This window comes from Corvus cornix, chromosome Z, assembly GCF_000738735.6.
Source record: "Corvus cornix cornix isolate S_Up_H32 chromosome Z, ASM73873v5, whole genome shotgun sequence".
In the NCBI taxonomy this organism is placed as follows: domain Eukaryota; kingdom Metazoa; phylum Chordata; class Aves; order Passeriformes; family Corvidae; genus Corvus; species Corvus cornix.
The window spans coordinates 53,146,164-53,166,472 of NC_046357.1; the positions used below are offsets into that span (position 1 = coordinate 53,146,164).

The following is a 20,309-nucleotide window of genomic DNA, read 5'->3' on the forward strand; positions in this document are numbered from 1 at the left end:
TGTCTTGGTCTTGGGGAGAAAAAGTGCAGGTGTGGAAAGTTACTCTTTGCTTTCTTATCTCATTGGTGTTTCCATTAAGTTGTTATCTCAACCCCTAATTTCTGTCTTTTGTTTCTCTCACCTGAGAGAGGGGTTGGGGAAGAGGGGAGCAGCTTCCAGGTGGGCTTAAACCATGACTCCTTTCCAAAAACAAACCTTGAAAAGGTTAATGTCAGTTTCATGGTTTACCCCTAAACTTGCAGTTGTTACTGGGTTTTTTGTGCTTTCCTTAGTATCTACACACTGCTCACCTGCAGTCTTTTGCTGTAAGCAGCCTATTTCATATATAAGGACACACAAACACACAGACACACACTTGCTTTGTCCATTCCTTTTCTTTAAAGGAAAAGAAATAATCCTCCATATCCATTTCCGTTATCTTGCTTGATGCATTTTCAAAGCAGCAACTTCTTACTTTCTCCTCTGGTGGCTTTCATGCTGAGGGACCTCTTTTTAAATATATCCAAAACTACTTGATTATGCTTTAACATATAATAAAATATCAACCACGTCTGACTTTCTGTTGTGCTGTGACTACAGCCCATCATTCCTGCCCTTATCATCTCATTGTTTGATTGTACTTGCCCACTTTGTCTTATGTTAGGCTCTTGTACGAGGCTGTCTTTAAGGTTCTTTGATTTTGGGGAGAGGATTTGTTTACAGTGTGAAACATAATACAGCATAATAGTCTTTGGATAATTTTTGGAGGTGCTATGTTGTTACGAATAATACAGAATAATACATTTCCTTCTTACCAAAATACTCTCATTATGTTATCCTTAAAGTCAATGGACAACTGGTACCATTGAAGTAAAGTTCTCTTAGCTGTCTCACAAGGGTGCCTGGCAACCTTTAGGAACATGCTGGTTTTCATCAGGAGAGTTGGTATAGTGATTTTTTGTCTTTTTTTTTTTTTTTTTAAGACTAAGGAATTGTTCTTTTAGCAAAGAATGTAAATAGGTTATGGAGATGAGTAGCCTGTTATGAATATCTTGAACATAGTGCAGACCATTACAGTGAAGCTCAGAAAATGAGAAACAACCCCCCAAACTTGTTTTTATTTAAACTTTCCTCACCATTTGTTTTTGTAGCTCATAAAATTCATTCCAAATTTTCTTTTACAGGTAAAAGTGACCCGTTTTGTGTAGTTGAATTGAACAATGACAGACTGCTGACACATACTGTCTACAGGAACCTCAATCCAGAATGGAACAAAATCTTCACATTGTAGGTGTTTGTATTTAAATTGGGGAAACGGATGGGCAATGAGTTTTGGGCACTTTTTTGGAGGTGAGGGTGTTGGAGAGGGATAAAGAATACTTAGTGGTAGTTCTAAAGAAGAATAGTGATGACATACTGATATTTCTAAACTGAACATCTGAATGCATTTTGAGGATTAAAACCACCAAAAAAATTAAAGAAGTGGCATCATTTTAAACGTAAAGATGCCAGGTCTGTTTCTTGGAAACCCGGTATGAGTAATTCTATGCACACCAGACTCCTGTTAGGTTCAGCAAGACTTTCAAGGGCCAAATCCAGTGTGATGGATTTGCCCCTGAAGTTTAGAGTGGGGGAAAAAAGATACTGTGATTATGACCTTCATTAAAATGTGGTTGTAACTGTAAAAATCATTAGATAACTACATAAAGTTAGAAATTCTATTTGCATTTATACTTCTCTGAATTATGATGAAATACTTCCACTTCTTGTTTCCATTTACCAGCTGCACTTCTCACAATACCATCAAGTATCATACTAGTACAATTCAGCTGTTGGGTAAAATGCAGTCTAGAACAGTTTATGGGGAAGTGATGCAATTGGTTCTTTTATCCTTGTGTTCTTTTGAAGACAGTAAAAGGCTTTGACAAAATAGAAAAAAAAGTCTTCCACAAACAAAATGTCCTTGTTGTTTGCCTTGCTCAATTGCCTTTTTTTTCTCCCTTCTCACTATCTGACTGTAATGTGACACCAACGAGTAGAAAAAACTTATCATTGCAGGTCTCACTGCTGCTGAAATCAGTAACAATCCTCTGCAAAATGAGTAGAAGCTTTAGTTTTGTGCACACTTACTTAATTTTATCATGCATGAAAATGCTATATTTTGCCCTTAATCTCAAAACTTAGTGTGATTTTAATTTTTGTTTTCCCCTCTAGATTTGTCATTCACATATTTAGCATCCACAGGTTTTCTTGACCTGCAGTGAGCTTTCAGAAAGGAATTCAGAACAAAAGAAAAAAACTCACAGTAGTTGTACTTTACAACAGCTTATTATTGTAATTCTCATTTCTGTGTCTGTAAAACCATGCTAAATTGTTCATTAATATATTTATTATTATTTATTAATAGAGCCAGTAACTAATCATCCTCTACTTCTCGACAGTGTTCTCTGCTCAAGGAATTGCCTGGATTTGTAGAGGACAAAAGACTAATCAGAAATCAAATAGAAAACCTCTAAAGGCTTTCAAGGCCTTCGTTCTATGTACATTTGCATTTATCCTCAGATTTCATAACTAATTTTTGGGCTAGCAATCCCTCATCTGGAGGAGCATATTTTACTGAAGTTAAACTGCTTTGCGTGAATTTTTATTTCCTGGATCAGCCATTCAATCAAACATGAGTTTTCTCAAATAATTATTTTTAATCAAACAAGGAATATTAATTTTTCACCCAAAAAAGTGACATTTCTTGTGTGTGGCAATGGAGTATTTAATAGCTTGCAGTCTTTTTTCCTCAGTTGTACCTGAGAGATGCAATGTTCCATATTGTTTGTAATTTGTTCCATATTTGCTGTAATTTGTTGTGTATTTAAACGAGGATTTCCAAAATAAAGAGCTTGTTCTTAGTGCAAGGATATGCCCTTGTAGCTTGTAATTATTTCCACTTACAAACCTACAGGTTTCACAGTATTTGCAGTCAGAATTGCCACAAGGGTAGCAGCGTTTAAGAGTAGCTTTTAAAAGCTCTCAGTCCTTCTGCTAGTGGCTGTAAATTCCCCAGTGCTGCTCCTTCCAGGTCACGCAGGGCAAACCCCAGGTAGGAGATTTAAAGCAACATCCTTCAGAAAACGTCAATTGGAAAAGCCTTGCAGAGAGAGAGAAAGAGTAATCATTGGTTATATGCAGAAATGTCTCATTTACTTAAGTTCAGTTCTCCTCCATGGCTTGGAAAAATAGACAGGTATCTGTGCTAACCTTTTACAGTTTTGTCCTTGGTACCCACTGGTGTAAGTGACTTCTTTCTTCTGTGTGTACTTCTCTTTTTGTAGCAATATAAAGGACATCCACTCGGTGCTTGAAGTGACAGTTTACGACGAAGACCGCGATCGAAGTGCTGACTTTCTAGGCAAAGTTGCTATACCATTGCTGTCTGTAAGCTTCATTCACCTGACATACTGCTCTGAATTTTTCCTGCTGAAAGGGGGGAAAAGAGAAAAAATAAAAAAATTTGCAGCTCTGAGTCTGTCATTTCTCAACCAAGGTCTGTAATAAGAACACTAAAATTTTAACATACTCTATTCACGGCCATGTTGAATCCCATGATAGTTAATTTTTCCTGACAGACTCGGTCCTGGTAATGAACAGGTACTTGTCAGACTTGCCACAGTTGTTTTGGGTTCTCTGTCAGTTTCAGCAGCTGGGGGTCAGGGGTCACCGGGGGGGGTGTATTCAGCGGAGACCGTGAGACAGACGGCTGTCATGTCCTTTTCCTGCAGATTCAAAATGGTGAACAGAAAGCCTACGTCTTGAAAAACAAGCAGCTGACAGGGCCAACAAAGGGGGTCATCTATCTTGAAATAGATGTGATTTTTAATGCTGTAAGTCTTAACTTTGGGTTTTTTTGTACTGCTAAAGAGTTCAGTTTCATGAAAGCTTTTGTTCCTGATTTGTAGAGAATTTCTGTCATTCCTCATTTTCTCTAAGCCTTGATGTATGCTACAGAATACTCTTCTGCCACTGCTTGGCACACCCACTCTTTTTGTTGCTGTTGCTGCTGCTGCTGCTATTGCTGCTAATGTACAGAGCAGCAACTCTTGTCTCTTTGTATGCTTATGTGTCCTGAGCTTGGCAGCCATGACTTTGAAACATAGTAAATTCTGAGAATTGAAGCCTGCGTTATTAGTAAGGAGCAAGTGAACTTGAAATACTGACACACGTTTTAATGCATAGGTGAAAGCCAGCATACGAACTTTAATGCCAAAAGAACAGAAGTACATTGAAGAGGAAGACAGACTGTCTAAACAGGTAAAGAGTAAGGAAACACTAATCCCTTCTAAAATCTGTAATATCAAGTGTGCACATTCAAATATCTGGTATCATACTGCTGAGAGTAAAGAATAACATTTTTATTACATGTTTACAAAAGAATATGATAGGTTGAGAAGTCAGAAACAAAATACATGGGTTTAATGTGTCTCCTCTATAAATGCTGCCTAATTTCCATGAAATACATGAATAAGAACACAGTTGAAACCATCAGGTTTCACACATATCAGATTATTGCACAGGTGCGTGTAAAATAAGTCTTGCATAAATTTTTGCTGTTAACTTTGACCCAAAAGTTCTCCATTTGTTGCAGGGTAAAGAGTCAGCATTCATTTAGCCAAATTTTAAACAAGTTACTTGAGTAAGGTTTGAATCAAAGGTGAAAGCAGACTAAAACTCTTTGGAATCCCAGGAGTAGGAAATGTCTCAACTCTCTTCTACTGGCTATTTTTGCTACACATAATTTTCATGCTTTGGTAAAAAATAATTTAAACCCACATATTTTTCTTCACTTGAACTGCTTTGGACTCAGTTTTTCATGTTCCACAAATGATGAAACTTATATGGAGAGAATTGGTTGGACTATGAGAACAAGATTTTTGTTGTTTTCAGTGAAAAGTCAAAGGTCTCAGAACTGTTTTCTTTATTTCTGAAAGCTTGTAGATTTGAACATGGTTTAAATTACCTGCTGAATGAATTTTATATCAGTGTATGATATAATTCATTTAAAAAAACATTTCAAGAGGCAAAATCTTTATTTGCAATTTTGAGTAATACAGTTACTAAAGCTGCATTTTGCACTACTATTCCAGCAAAGAAGCAGCAAAGCCTTTTACTCAATATTCATTATTCTTCCCACTTTCATAAAAGAAAATGGCATTGTGACTTCTGCAGATGGCAGGAAGAGTGATCATTTTCTATGCGATTCAGCACACAAATTCTTCACTGGTTTGTTCACTTTTTGTGGTGAAGTGTGTTGCTATTTTAGAGGATCTAAGTACATTTTCCTGAATCAAAACCTAGAACTCTTATTTATTACATATATATAATTTGAAAGTATGCAGATTACTTTGGTAAATACTTAAAACAGTGTTTTCAAAATACATTACCGCAGACATTAAATGATGCAGATATCTTAATTATATTAGAGCAGTAATGTTGCATGGTTTCAGGTTAGTGTCCTGCAGCATCATTTTATTTTAAAAGGCCAACATTTGTTAAGAAAGGCTTAATAAAACTGAAATCTAATTAACAAAATAATTTGTGAAATTTTTCAAGTGGCATTTTAATGCTGAACAGTTTTTATACCATATAGAATTAAATTCAACAAATACCAGTTGACACAATTAAAAATTCTCTCTCTTCCAAGTCTCAGATTTTAAACTAACTTGCTCAATTTGTGAGCTAGAGAGCTTAATATTTTCTCAGCCTTCACCCAAATTGAGACAGTATTGTTAGCATGAGCGTCTCCTGAAACACTTGAATGTTTGAAATGAAAAAGAATGAAAAATATTTTCATTCTTTCTTCTTTTTAACAGCTACTGTTAAGGAACTTTATCCGGATGAAGCATTGTATCATGGCGCTTGTTACTGCTGTGTGCTATATTAGCAGTTGTTTTGACTGGGATTCTCCACCAAGAAGTCTAGCTGCTTTTTTGGTATGATATTCTTTATACTATTTTTAATCATCACAGTGTGTTTGTGTTCTAGACTGAGAGACAATACTGTGTAGATGTGGAGGTTTCTATTTAATTTATTTAAAACTTTGCATTATGATGATACCATAAGTCATGTTTATTCAGTTTTTTAAAAAAGCAATTAAGTTTAAAATGTCACACAAACAAGATGGAGTGGTTTTTTAAAATTTATAACTCTATATATATAGTATAAATGTAATTGCTTATATAAGTTACAAGCAGGTGATCCAAATCACAATAGAGTCAGTGAACTATGGATAATATATTTTAAGCTTCTTGCAAATTACTTCTGTTAAATTTTGTTTGGTCCCCTTGTATATTTAATAATGAATCTTAAAGTATTTTTGTTTATTAATTATTCAAAGATGGTGTTCCTAGATAAAAAAATCCACCAAAATAAAAAAACCCAGCTTCAAAACCATTAATGCAAACAAATTAACACCTTTTAGTCAGCAAGCTCTGGTCATAGTTTTTAGTGAATGGTTTTTAGTTAATTTGTTTTTAGCTATTTAGACAAATCTGCTGTTTCTTCATGAACATTATCTTCATTAGTATTAACCTTTATTTTTCTGTTAAATTTTGAAAATTCCAAGCATAACTGTAGATTGCATTGGGTTACCCAGATAAATATCTCTTTATTTTGAAAATCATAAGAGCTACTAACAAGGCCAGATTCCCAATTTATTTTTTTGATTAGAATCCCACTAGGAGTAAAAATGTATCCATGGACATACTTTCTGGATTATCTAAATTTATTAAATTGGCTGAAATACTGAGATTAGGAGCCTCTCCACCATGATTATGAAAAGGGAAAGGTTTTGGTATAACTTTGAGTAATTACAGACATCGTCTGGTGACAGTACTTTTTACCTGGGTGCCTGAAGGTCAGGTGCCTCAATTTTGGAGAAATCAAACCAGGCATTGGAGCTGGCTGTGCAGTGAAATGGGGTAGTTGGGTGTGTCACCAAGTCTTGCTGTTTTGCAGAAAGTTTCTTGTTCCAGGGGGCTCCATTTGTACTGTGTCGCTTGTTAAACCACCTTGTGCCTGTCAAGGATGGCAGCACGCTGTCGGTGCTTGGTTACCATGTTTGTTGGGAGTACAGGAGATACACGTGCTCTTCAAAGAATCAGGGGTTTGTACTTGTACTGATGTCTGTAGTAATGGCACTATGTGCAAAGATTAAATACTGTTTACTGTAGAAAGGCAGTCTCTGATTTTGGTTAAAAGTTATCAACGCTTCATGGGAAAATGCAAGTTTCAACATAAAACTCAAATGTTTATATTGCTCTTACTGCTCCAGTTAGTAAGTATTCATCACTCTAAGCTGTATTTTAACATGGATATGGAACACTCAGCTGTTGCCAGCAGAAGAAAGGAAAATGGAGAGACATCCTATTCTTTGGGCAAATTAATTTTCTTTTTCCTATGGCACACTGCTGTGGCCAAGGAAGAAGTTGTGTTGCTGTTAAACTGTAATTTTTTCTGGTCAAGAAAAAAATCAGTGTCATAATAAGTAGCAGTACATAAAGCATAGAATTTGAGTAGGGAGGTCAATAATCAGTATGTATTTTTCTTAGAGTGTATTGCAGTAGAAACATGTCCCTGATTATATTTTTATAAATATATTCATATTTTTCATACCTATCTATATATAAAAACATATATATCAAAAATCTGATTTTCTTGGTTTTCTTACAGTATTTGTTTTGCTATGTAGGTGTTGCAGTAGATTTTTATGTTTACATCAGTGCTGTGATAGTACAGATGTATTCCTGTTCTGCATCCAAAATGCATCCTGTGCTTTTCGACCTGATGCTATTCTCTCTAAGGATCAAATATTCCTCTGTCAGGCAAAAGAAGTTTTTGCTGGCCAAGTCAAATATATGTGAATTTTTATCATGATTATAAGCTTTGGGTTTAGATGGTTTCTGGACTTTCGTAGGCTCTTGAAATCATGAGAGTAATCCACTTGCTTGTGTTATGATGAATTATACTTGCACTAAGGTTACATTTGAATTTAATAGAGTGTATAAAATAAATGTACCTATATGTTTCATTTTCATCTCTTCACTATAATACAAATTATATCTCCTCTTGCAGTTGTCTCCTAGAGGTTAGAAAATGTCACAGTGAAATGTCAGTGCCAGAAAGGAGATGAGAAACAGGCTGTTCTGGAGGTTTTCAGCTCTTTAGGCAGGCTAATAAACAACATACAAGAAGTAAAATTTTAAACTAACCATTTCTTCTATCCTGTTGCATTTGAAAATATACCATGACGAGTACATCCTGATACAGATTTACAGTCATTTCACGTAAGTTGCATATGTAGGGGTTGATATTTCATATCTCCCAATGCCCCATGTCCTTGGCATTACAATTATGGATACTTTTTTCTAGTACCTTACCATGTGGCTTTTCTTTCTGATGGGGATACACAGGACCACCGGTGAAGAAACTGGGCAAATAGCTCAGTTTTCAAAAATGTAATTACTGAGATAGATCTGGAAGGGAGAACTACTCTTGGAAACCTACAGAAAACCTTGATTAATATGATAACTATAGTAAGCTACAGTTACCTGCTTTCTATGCCTTGTGCACTCTTCTCTGCAGTTCTTTTTAAAGTCATTCTCCTTGGAGAGTCACTGTTAGTCACCAAGGCTAGCAGTGTTCATTGAAAGGGCTTGCTGATTATTTATACTCTTGAGTTTAGCTGTCTCAAACTTTTACATTATTTGGGACACTTTAGGTACAGAAATGCTGTATTAAAGTTTTAGGATGATTCTTTCTAAAATCTGTCCGAAGGCATCAGCTCAATGACCAGTGTTGCCTACGCTGTACATAGAGATACAGAAACTTGAAGTTAAGTTTTCAGTGTTCTAGATTATGCATTTCCTCAACTAAACAATATTTACCTGCTTCTGTTAAACTTCATAAGCTCATTACCTTCACTGGGGATTTTGTCTGAATGACTTAGGATTTTTACTCCATTTCTTTTTTCTATGTTTTGGTAATTCACAGCAGAAGAAAAACTCCTTCCAATATATATATTTTTTATACTTTTGTGCTGATATAACTGTGATGTATTAATAGCTGTTATTTTTCTGATACTGAAAGATATTAATAAATAAGTCATGAACCGTAGGTTGATCTGGCTAGCATATGACTTTGTCTTAGAGCAGTTAGAAAATTCTATATTCTCTCCTGCTTTTTTGTATTTATTTCCTGTTTAATAAAGGAAGTGCGTAGCAACAATATTAAGTCAGTATTTCAGTTCCAGAACAGCTTTATTATACCACATGTCTAGAGGCTGATCAAGAATGTGTTATGTACCTATGTTTATGCTTCTTGAGAACCTAAACACAGTGGGGAAAAAACAGAATGTGTAGAGAGCCTTTGCCATAAAATCACGTTTTTCTCTGTTTAAAACAGACCTTTGCAGTATTTAGCAGTTAATTTTTTTTTTTAATTTGGTAATTAATATGGTACATTTCAGGCAGAAGAACTGTAGTATAAAGTGTGCAAAAGTGGATGTTTTTTCTTCAGATTAATCCACTGTGGGCACTGAAATGTCAGCTAAATTGGTCCTAATTTTGATCAGCTTCTGACCAGACATTTGTGGTCTTATAGATGTCAGTGGGTGCAACATGAGGGGAAAAAGGTGTGTATTCTTTTTTCCAATACTAGCATTTCTCACTGTAATGAGCAGAAAAATAATTGGACAATGGAGCTATCAGTAAAAGAACACACTTCAATGTGAGTCAATGAATTATTTTATGGGACTAACTTTAATCTTGAAGTGTGATTGTAGATAATTTGTGCTACCATCTGTCCATTTGGAATTCTTTTAGCCATTTCAGTCATTATAGCGTAAGTACTGCTGTGTTTAACATTAACATTTGATACACATTTAATTTCTGTACTGCTCTGTGGTCCTTAGGGAACTTTACTCTAGTGCTACATGAGAGAGACAAAGTATTGATCAGTTAACATTTCAGCTATGTATGTTGCAAAATTAATGAAAATGCCAGACAAAAATGTCAGAGTGCACAAAAAGGTAAAATTTAAATTTGGAAGTTTAATGAAAAGTTTAAGATGCGCATTGTCAAAAACATCCCCTTGCCTTTAAAGTACTTTTCATAACTGAGTAACTAAAGAGAACCACATATTTTACTTGGAGGATCACTAAACATGAAATATGAGGGAGTATATCATCTTCAAAGTGTTTGGTATCCCAAAATGGCCTTGGTAAAGTACTTAATTGCCTACTTGAACATTCAACTGTTACTCATAAAATAAACTTCCTTTCTCACTTGGAAGCTGAGTGTCCTCACCTGATGAACACACATGTTAGCCTCAAATTAAAGCTTCTTATGAACACGGTCTCCTTATACCTGTTCTTCTTCTTCTTCTTATTCTCTCTTATGCATACATAGAGAAAGTACTTTTGTTCTTTCTCAGCCTCTCAAATATTGATAAAATGACTCTCCCTGCATCCAAGTCATTTGTCAGGTCTAACTCACCTTCACTTTGTCTTCTAGCATTACAGAATTCATGTGTGAAAATGACATAATAGTGTTCCTTGCTTTTGATTAAGTGTTAGTTCTCTTGCACATACACCATTTAGTTGTGGAGGTGTCACATTAATTAATTGAAAAGGAAACAGGAAGGAAATGAGATAGTAAAGCAATTTTGTCAATTTGCTTAGCTTTTCCCTAATAAAAGGGGAAGCAATCACTACTGTGTATTTTGGAAGCAATGTTCACTCAAAGATGAAAGACAAAGATTATGTTTCCAGGGAGACTTCATGTGACACCATCAGGAGTTGGCACACATTTGTCCTAATTATTACATATTTTCCTTTTTTTCCCAGACTGTAATAGTAAGAGAATCAGAATTTTCAGATATATTAAAAACTTGTAGATGATCCCATTGTGGATACCATTATTGAGGATACAACCTTCAAATTGTTTTTACTAAACCTGGGTGAAAAGTATCATCAAATTATCTTTGCCACCTCTTGTCTAGAATCTGAAATTTAAGTAAGTGCTGGTAAGGTAATTGCAAAAGCTTTTTTTATCTCCCAAAAAAAGCCTTTCCAAAAATTGTTGTTGCTGTCAAAACTGCCTGTTCTCCAGAGATTTACAGAGGCAAAGTAACATCACAATGGCAAGGCCAGGAACAAGATTCATTTCTGATGCAGGTTACACATATGTGTAAGAGTCTTTCAGCTTTTTGTCATCTGTATCCTCATCAGCAGTTTAGAAGAAGAAGTGGACCAGACTGCTGTGGGGTTTGGTGGGTTTTTTTTCAAAATTAAAGCAGACAAAAAGAAAAGTGTTCTAAGTTCTGTTTCCTTTTTCCTTATTTTCTATATATCAGCAGAACTAATGTTGGACCTCTGCAAAATTACAGTGAAATTTGAGATTTTTTGCAACACTTAGCTATACTTTGTGCCAGGTTTTAGAAGGTGGAATAGGAAAGAAAAAACCAGCAGAACCTGGTATATATAACCATAGAGATACATTAGCTATTAATACTGAAAGAACATACCAGCACCAGCTGTGATTTAAAAAACACTTCTTAACTATAACAAATGAGGAATGACACTGGTGTGGAAAAACTGGTGTCATCAGTCCACATCTTTTGTTTCACAAATTGTGTGTTTGCAAATCTGAGACAAAGAAAGACAGGGGAATATTTATATATGTAAAAGCCTCTTTTAGTATTTTATTTTGTTTATAAAAAGTCACTCATTTGACTTCCTTCACAGAGTGAATGCATACTTGCATTTAGCAGTGAGATTTATTGCCAAAGCACAGACCTGTGCTGTTTTCAGTAATGTAGAGCTTCCTGTGTACTGCCCAGCTGCTGTCCCAGAAGAGTATGTGTCTGTCTTAGGTTCTCTGTCATTTCTGCCATCACCATCCAGGTGACTGGGGTGCCCACCCAAGGTTGTCTAAAATGGCACTAACTCTACCTTTAAGCACTTTAATAGCTCCCCTAGGTGTTTATTTTACCTGCATATATATTTTAGGTACCTAACTAGATGCTGTTCTGTGTTTCTTCATAATCTTAAGGTGCTAAATCTCAAAAACACCTGTGCTGTGTGGGGAATTACTTTCCTTATTTTGTATTATCAAACAGGAATAGGCAGCAGCATAAAGCAACAGTATCCCAAGTCTTAGACTTTGCCTTTAATACCAGACCACTTTTCCCACGTATTTTCCTTAGAAAGCTGACAGTATTCTGAAAGTATTTATCAGATCTTTTCACATGCTATTACAGCTGCATACACCAAAAGTCTGATGCACAAAAATGTGTAGAAGTTGATAAAAACTATTATTTACTCTACTGTATTTAGGATTACCTAAAACGTTCTAAAAACAAGGTTAGATTTCCTGCTAAGGCAGTGATGTGACTAGAATTCTGGGCAGCCAGTTTGTGTGAGTTGCAGTCTTGCTCTGCAGTGTTTCTCATAACCCGAGGCAGCCCCCCACTGCCTAGTGTTACTGGAAGAGTTGCAGAGTGGACCACTGGGTCCCCAGAGAGGGCTTGCATTGTGTCACCAATTCTTACTTGCACTCTCCTCTTGAGTGCATAAACTGTCCTGAGTGAAAAACTGCACTTGAAGGAATTCAGACATCATTGATACTGAATTTGGGTGATTACTAAATAGTTTGGGTGTTCTAAAGTAGTTGTGTATTCTATCATACTCGGGTTCCCTGAGGTGCTATTTCACAGTCATTGCAGGTGATCTTGGCCATTTAACTTCCATGACTTAGATACTGCACATGTCTGAGTTATAAGATACCTTTTCATCATCTTTTAATGATGAGTCATATGAGAACCGGCACATTATAAAATCATGTTACAAAGAGTGTTTTACTTCCTTTTTATTTTAGTAGGAATAGGTATTACAAATGTTTGTTTTGAAGTGAAAGAACTGTAGGACACACTGATTTCACTGGGCCATTCAGTAGTTAAAATAACATAATATAATGGTTTTGCCAAAAGTTGCAGTGTAGTAACAAAAGAAGTAGGTATGCTGTGTTTTGGTAAGAAAAGCCCAAGTAAGGTAAATCAGACAGAGAAGCAATGTTTCAAACTTTTGAAAATACAGTGTGCAAAAGGCTTAGAAAGGACAGCATATTCAGAAGTCAAATTAGCAGTTTCTTCCAACTGCTCCTTAAGGAATTGTCAGTGTACAACTATAAAGTTTGTTTAGCAAAGTAGTTTACTACCCTGTAAAGTAGTTGTTTGTTTAGTACGTATGGAGCTGGTAGGTGAGGATGTAAGTGTCTGGGTGGAAGAATTAAGAAAAAACCCATTTCCTTTCATGTACTGGATTTTACTGGAGTAAAAACACTTTAGACAATTTTATAACATTTCAAATATGCATAAGAAATATATTTGTCTTGCTTATATTGTTTAACTCACAATTTTATAATTCCAGTTTTATAAATTCACTTTTAGTAGCTGAATGGGAAATCCAGGCTGTTAAAATAAAAAAAACCTTAGAGCATATTTTGTGTCTGCTAGTGCCACATATGCTATATGACTAATAGTAATTGCTTTTATTGGTGATGTAAGTAAAGCCTCTGAAGATAACAAAATCCTAAATAATCATTGCAAGAGTCATGTGAAGTTTTGTCCCTTTTTCCTAAAAAAATGAGTGTCTGCTGCACATAGCTTTATCCTATGTTTTTGACAAAAGAGAGATACTGCATGCTTTCCATTTCAAAAATGTCTGGTTCGGACCAGGAAAGGGTTTGAAAGCTTCTTTCATTCTTGGAAATCTCTGGTGGGTGGTGATGATGTTTGTGGTGATGATGATAGCCCAAGCATGAGGTGGACTTCAGTGCAAGAAGCTTTGTTTCCAGTAGAACTCCACTGAGATTTATGTAGGAAAGTCCTGTGAAAGCACTTGTCTTTTACAATTGTTTTTTGTCAAAGTTAGGGAAATTTCTTTGTGACAGAGTGTGAAAAAGCCATAGCACTAGAAATTGTCCCTTGGTTGGGATAACAAGTCTGTGTACTGAGCAGATGGTCTTAATGTCAAGGGGACAAATCTCTGAAGTGTGATGTTACAGAAAAATGTTTAAGAAGTTTACAAATGGTGGATATTTTTACTTTTCTTCTAAATTATGTATGAGTTATAAAGCAGTTTATTAGCATAATTTTTGTTGTATAGTTTCAGTTAAGGGTAATGAAATTTCCATGGAGGTTGTTTTCCATCCCTGAAAAATTACAGTTAAATCAAATTTTTCCAAAAAAATGATGCTTTCCTGAAATGCTTTTTAGAGTGCTCTTCCTCCGTCCCTCCCAAGGCAGCAGCTGTGGATCTCAGTGACAAGGATGAATCATGCAGATTACTATCCAGACAGACTGTTTTCTTAAATTTCTCAATTAAAATTGTGGCTGTGGTTTTGTAAAGAAAATTATCTTGTAGCATTAGCCATGTTACTGGTAAAGCCTGTATGGCCTACCTTGCACAGTAACATCTTGACCTGGTCACGGCAATATAAAGAGGAGTAAAAACTGCCTCAGAGATCATTTTAGTTAAGTGTCAAAGCAAGAAACAATGTTGTCTAGATAGTTTTTTAATGCATGGAGCACTCAAGAGTGTGGACAGAATGTTAAATTTTTACGAAGTGTCATGATTAAGTGACTTCTGCAGGAAAGGAGAATTTCAGTTGATCTTGAAGTAAAAAGCCTGTAAATGTCATAACCACTTGTTCAATAAAAGCAGCATCTTTTGTTTTTTATTTTTAACTTATTTACTTTTCAAAAGAACAAATATAGGTCTTTATACCTGGAATCTGCTTAATACTTTGCAATTAACAAGGCTACATAATTTAAAAGTAGTTTATTTTGGGTTCAGTGGTAGATTATATTTATTGAAGGGTAAGTATTAACACTTACCAGTAGAAATAACTAACATTGTGACCCCAATTGCTAATGAAAAAAAAAAAAAAGGCTGCAGCTGATACTGAATAGACTTACAACTGTATGGCAGATATGTGTGTTTGTACATCTCCATGAATAACGTCTACTTTATTACTGTAGCTCTGAAGTTAAAAGAAACCAACTACTTTCCAGGGATATAAGTGTTCTATGGAAGACCCACTGATTTTCAAAAATAAAAAATTGACATAATTTAGTCTTATTTATTTGGGACTGACCACTACTCTCAGAGCTGTTATTAGCACTGTGAAGTTATCTGTTAAAACTGGTATTATGTAATTGGAACTTCTGGTATTTCCTTACATTTCTCCTCAGTTCTTAATTGCACGGTTTCTGTTTAGCTGTTCTCGCTCTGTTTCTTTCTGGTGCTCATTTACAAGGCAGAGAAAAAATCTTTTATCTCAGACCAGAAGGCACAGGTGCATGTATTTGAATCTTTATTTTCCAATGACAAATTCTTCGTTTACCACGAAAAATGTGTTTTTAAAATTAAAACCAGCTAATTCCCTTGAAGATGAGTGATCAATACTGTAAGGGATACCAATAATGCTTATTTTAAGCATGTTTTCCCTAAAAAAAAAAAAGGCTGAGTAATCTTTGCATGGTGTACAGTATTCTTTTTGCTCTTTTCTCTTGAAGAAGAAATAGTACCAGTAGATAAAGAAGACCTTTAACATGAGTTAAATTTAAAAGTAGGTATTTTTAATATTTGCCACCATATTAATTATTACTTGCTTAAAGCATCACTGTTGGCAGAGGGATTCTGAGTTAATAAACACATCATACCATTAGTATATAAAACACAATATACTTTTCCCAAGACAATGATTACCATCATAAGACCACATTAACAGCACTTAATGCTTATTCCTTAAATGCACTTGATTTTCATCTGTTGGAAATAGTATCATAATATTGTAGCAAGTAAATATGGAAATGTACTGGAACGATTTATTTTACAGTAGAGGTAACTAACACCTTGTTAGAGCTTTGTTTCTGTATTGTATTACTCTCTTCATAGCACTGCAGCTTCACATCAGCCTCAATAGGGGTTTTAATCCTGAATATTAAGCTTCTTTAATACAATTCCAGTGAAACATATTAAAAAAAAAATTATTTCTTCATCGCAGTCTATTAGGTGGAACATTTGGAAAATAACTTCGGTGTGCTGGTAGGTCTTTATAATGTAGTATTTTCACATTCAAGAATCGCTTTGGCTGTGATTTATGGCGTTTTAACCTTTTAAGACATTTCTGCTTTGCTCCAAGAGTGCTTCAGGTTTTTATTAGCTACTTTGATTTCATCAGTATGAGCAAGATACAACTCTGTAAATTACTGGTTCACTGGAACATCAGAGTTGAGAGCTCCGTCAGCCCCATCCAATGGATGGTGGGCCAGTCTGGAGTTACCTACCACAGCCTGGGCTGCCCACCCAGGTCAGGCACCCTTCTGCCTCTTCACTGGAGCACCTGCACACCTGCAAAATGAGCCATGCCCCATTCAGCCCTGCAAGAACAGCTCTATTGTTGCTTTTTCTGAGGGAAAATTATTCCAGTTCTACTTCTGAATTAAAAGCAAGGCTGTTATTACTTAAAGGATGTTAGGCCTCACTGCTTTTTTAAGAAAACAAATTTGCTGTAACTTTATCTGTAATTTAGTACCACTTAGGTGCAAATAGAGGCTACATTGTTTAGAATACAAGGCAGAAGTAAGGGTTTGTTAAAGCCATAAAACAGTTGGGTAACTATTGTATTTCCAAAAGCAGCCTTATCAAAGTCACAGGCTAGGTAAAAAAAAAAAGGAAGAAAAAAACCTCCAACCCAAACCCCACACAAAAAACAACAACCAAAAAAAAACCCACCAGAAAATACATTCATTATACCATTAACCATCTATTGTGAGCTCACTCCAAACATAGTGTTAAAGAAGTAAGCTTTCTTTCTACATGGAGAATATAGAAAAATTGCAGATTTCCCAGAAGTTAATGTACATTTGCCTTGACCAACAGCCTACCCAGAGGATAGTCATCATAAAGGCTACTCAGCTCTTTTTGTGCAAGGTTTTGGTTTGGTTTGGTTTTGCTTTCTCACAATAAATATGGCAGAGCTTTGCTGTCCTCAAATGCCACCTTTTTGAGGAATATGATGTCAAAATGCTTAAATACAGTTCCCCTTTTGTTGGTTGATTCTTGAATGTCAGGATTTCATAAGAAGAAATAATACTGCTTAAAACTGCAGTCCTGTATGCATAGCCCTTGCAACTGATGCTGTTGAGGCCGGTCCAAATCAGTGAAGTATTTTATTCTGTCAAAGTACATTTTTAAAACCATGTGCTTGTTCACTGCCATACATCCTGATTAGACAGCAAATGTGCAAACTCTCTCTCTTTTTTTTTTTTTTTAGTATGAAAAAAACCCAGTTTGGTTGTAGGAGTTTGATCTTGCTGATTAGCAAAATTAAAGTTAAGAACTTAATGTGGTTTCTAATCATCTGGCAGCTGTCATTAGTGAGTGACAATGCAGCTAATCCCCCCTTCCTCCCCACCCTGACACACAAGCCTACTCCTCCATTCCCCCAAAAGCAGTGGCAGCCACCTCCGGGCACACTCTTGGCTGAAGCTGGGAGCAGGGAGTATGTATCTGACCTGGGATCTGAACCTGGGAAACTCTGGTTAGTATGCTTCATTGTCTCCAGATCAGTGCGCTCACCCTTCTGCTCCTTTGCTTACAATGTCTAATATGCCTAATTTGAATTAAATTATTTTAATTAAATCATTCCACTGTTTCTCACAGTGCAAGACAGTTCTGAGAGCTGTAACTGGTAGTGTTATAAATCAGTGTTATAACTGGTAGTGTTATAAATCAGGTGCCCCTCCTTGATTGGGCCAAAGTTAGTGAGCCAGAGATGACTGTGGATTCTGGCACAGGCAGAGCAAAAAGTGTATGTGAAAAGAGTGTCGGCACATAAACTGGAACTGAGAAATACAGCAGTTACTTTTATAAACATCAGAAGCATTTCTGCTGGTATTTTTCTCTCAGCATTGTGCCACAAGTGATGGGTTCACTGTTTGCAGGGAAGGCAAAAGGCTGAGAAGGGGGTTTGGGGTTTCTGGATGAAAATAAAGTTCATCTTAGTTTATCTCTGATTTGAGCAGTCCTGTCATTTGCCAGTCAGAGTGTAATGAATGCTTGGCTGCAACACCAGACAGAGTTTTGTATAGGTAACTCCTCAACAGCTGATGACTCTGCACTGTGGTACTGAGGCTTGTATTTATTTTATTTTCTGCAGACATCCATTCTTTCTCACATTCTTTCTATTAAAATCCAAAAATTTGTCTCCCCCAAGATGCAGAGAAGAAAGTAAACTCAAAACCCTGAAAAATTTCTTATGCAGGAGGAGTGTTTTAAAACGGAGGTGCCTGTGCTCTAAAATGTGATTATTGATTAATTAAATTCTGTTGCCTACCTGGAAACGACAAATATGGCACTTCTTTGAGACCACTTTAAGATCTGGCTGGTAGAACCAGCACCCCCGATAGCTCTGCAGTATAGGACTATCTTCTTGCTCTATGATGTGTCTCATTCCTGCTGACTTTTGTTTTTTAGAACTGATAGTCAAATATAAAATACATATTGGTTAAAAAATTAACAGATTATTTCTGGGTCACTTTCAGTGTTGACCTGTATGATAGGCTGCATTTTTTTAAGTTAATGTGGTTTAGAAATCATTTTAAGTTTCCCAGCATGAAAGAAAGAAGTGAGGTACTGGATTCGCAAACAACAGCTTTATTGGTTTATGACAAGCAATCCATCTTTTTGCATTAGTGTAGCATTCTACCCCAGATAATTTTTCATAATTGGTAATTTGTGAGTCATGTATGTTATCTATTCTTTTATGGGTCTCTAAATAGTGACTGATGTCAAAGGTCATCAAACATTCACAAAGGAAATTATTTTTATTTTACTTTTTCAGTTTTGATCAGTGTTCTGAAGAACTTTATGAACATTTCAGGGAAAAGTAAAAGCAAAATAGTAATAGCCATTTTTCTGGAAGGAACTTCATGCAAATACTGTTACAACAATTCAAAGAAGAAATTAATTTTAGGACATATATGAATTACTATAGCAGGGTAAAAATGTTTAGTTAAGTCAGTTATGATTTATCTAATTATGGTTAGGTTTTAAAAGCTGGAAGTGCTTGTATTGCATATACATGCAGCAAAATTAAGAGTGATATTTGCATGTGACTGAATCATTTTGAATTTTTCCCTATCAGAACTATTTTTGCAGTAATCCACAAGCCATTGTTTTACTTTCATCATGAAACTAGGAGTGTTTATAGACATTTGCTATCCCCACTGTTTGGAACTATTTAATATGAGCTACAGGCTAAGAAAATCAAACAAGGGGAAAAAATATCTTTGCATCTAAAATAATAGAAAGCACCAAAATGGTGTTACATGTTGATGCATTAGTTTGTCACAGGCAAGTTATTATAATAAAAGGATTGGGGCATATCATTTAAAATTTTATTATCATAATGAGAAATCTAGTAGGAACTTCACCCTTTACTACTATTTCTCCAGCTACCCATGAACATTACTACGAACTGCGCACAGACTTTCTGATTAAAAATTGGGAGAACAGAATAAAATATGAATAAATTCAATTAGTGGCAAAGGCAACTTGAACTAATTTATGGACAACTATAGGAGGCATTAAGTATTTTAAAATGAGTTAAATATTAATTTCACAGTAAAGTTGTTATGAATATCCTGCCACAGCTTGTGTGGTTCTCTCTTCAAGAGTCATTTAAATGTACTCTAAAGAGTTTAATTATAATGAAAATTTTCTATTAAAAAATTATTCAGGATTATCTTCATAAATAAAATAGAATTGAGCTTATTTAATTGTGATGTAATTATATTCTATTTAGAATAATGTATGTGTAGAATTACAGTAATGTAAACTCCTTTTTTTCCCCAATTTCTAAAAATAAGATTAGGAATAGCTGATAGGTTTTGGTCAGATCATTCCTGAAATTTCATCTTAAAATCATGAATAATTGGAAATTTTGCATAATAGTTTGAATCTGAAATCAGTAACAGTATCAATAGGATCTTGTCTTTAAGAGATATTTTAGTTGCTTAAGAATAAAGCAAAAGATATGCATCGTTGCTGAACACTCTTTATTTTGTTCTATGGCATACATCAGTACCATTGGCTCTTCTTTGAGGTTATTTTTTATTTATTTTTAAGCTTATGTTTTGGTTTATTTCTTTGGAATAGTGTTTTTAGACAAGCTAATGAATCCTAATTATTTCAGAAAAGTGGTTTAACCTAGATT

At 35.3% G+C, this 20,309-nt stretch overlaps 1 protein-coding gene across 9 annotated transcripts in view; it reads left to right on the forward strand.

Moving 5' to 3' along the window:
- MCTP1 (multiple C2 and transmembrane domain containing 1) overlaps window positions 1–20,309 on the forward strand; it is a 239,916-nt gene that overhangs the window by 123,188 nt on the left and 96,419 nt on the right. For all 9 annotated transcript variants that reach the window (XM_039567121.1, XM_039567126.1, XM_039567127.1 and 6 more), the window contains exons 11-15: window positions 1,164–1,266; window positions 3,306–3,408; window positions 3,753–3,854; window positions 4,207–4,281; window positions 5,841–5,960. In XM_039567121.1, coding sequence (XP_039423055.1) covers window positions 1,164–1,266; window positions 3,306–3,408; window positions 3,753–3,854; window positions 4,207–4,281; window positions 5,841–5,960 — 503 coding nt within the window. The remainder of the gene's footprint in view (window positions 1–1,163; window positions 1,267–3,305; window positions 3,409–3,752; window positions 3,855–4,206; window positions 4,282–5,840; window positions 5,961–20,309) is intronic.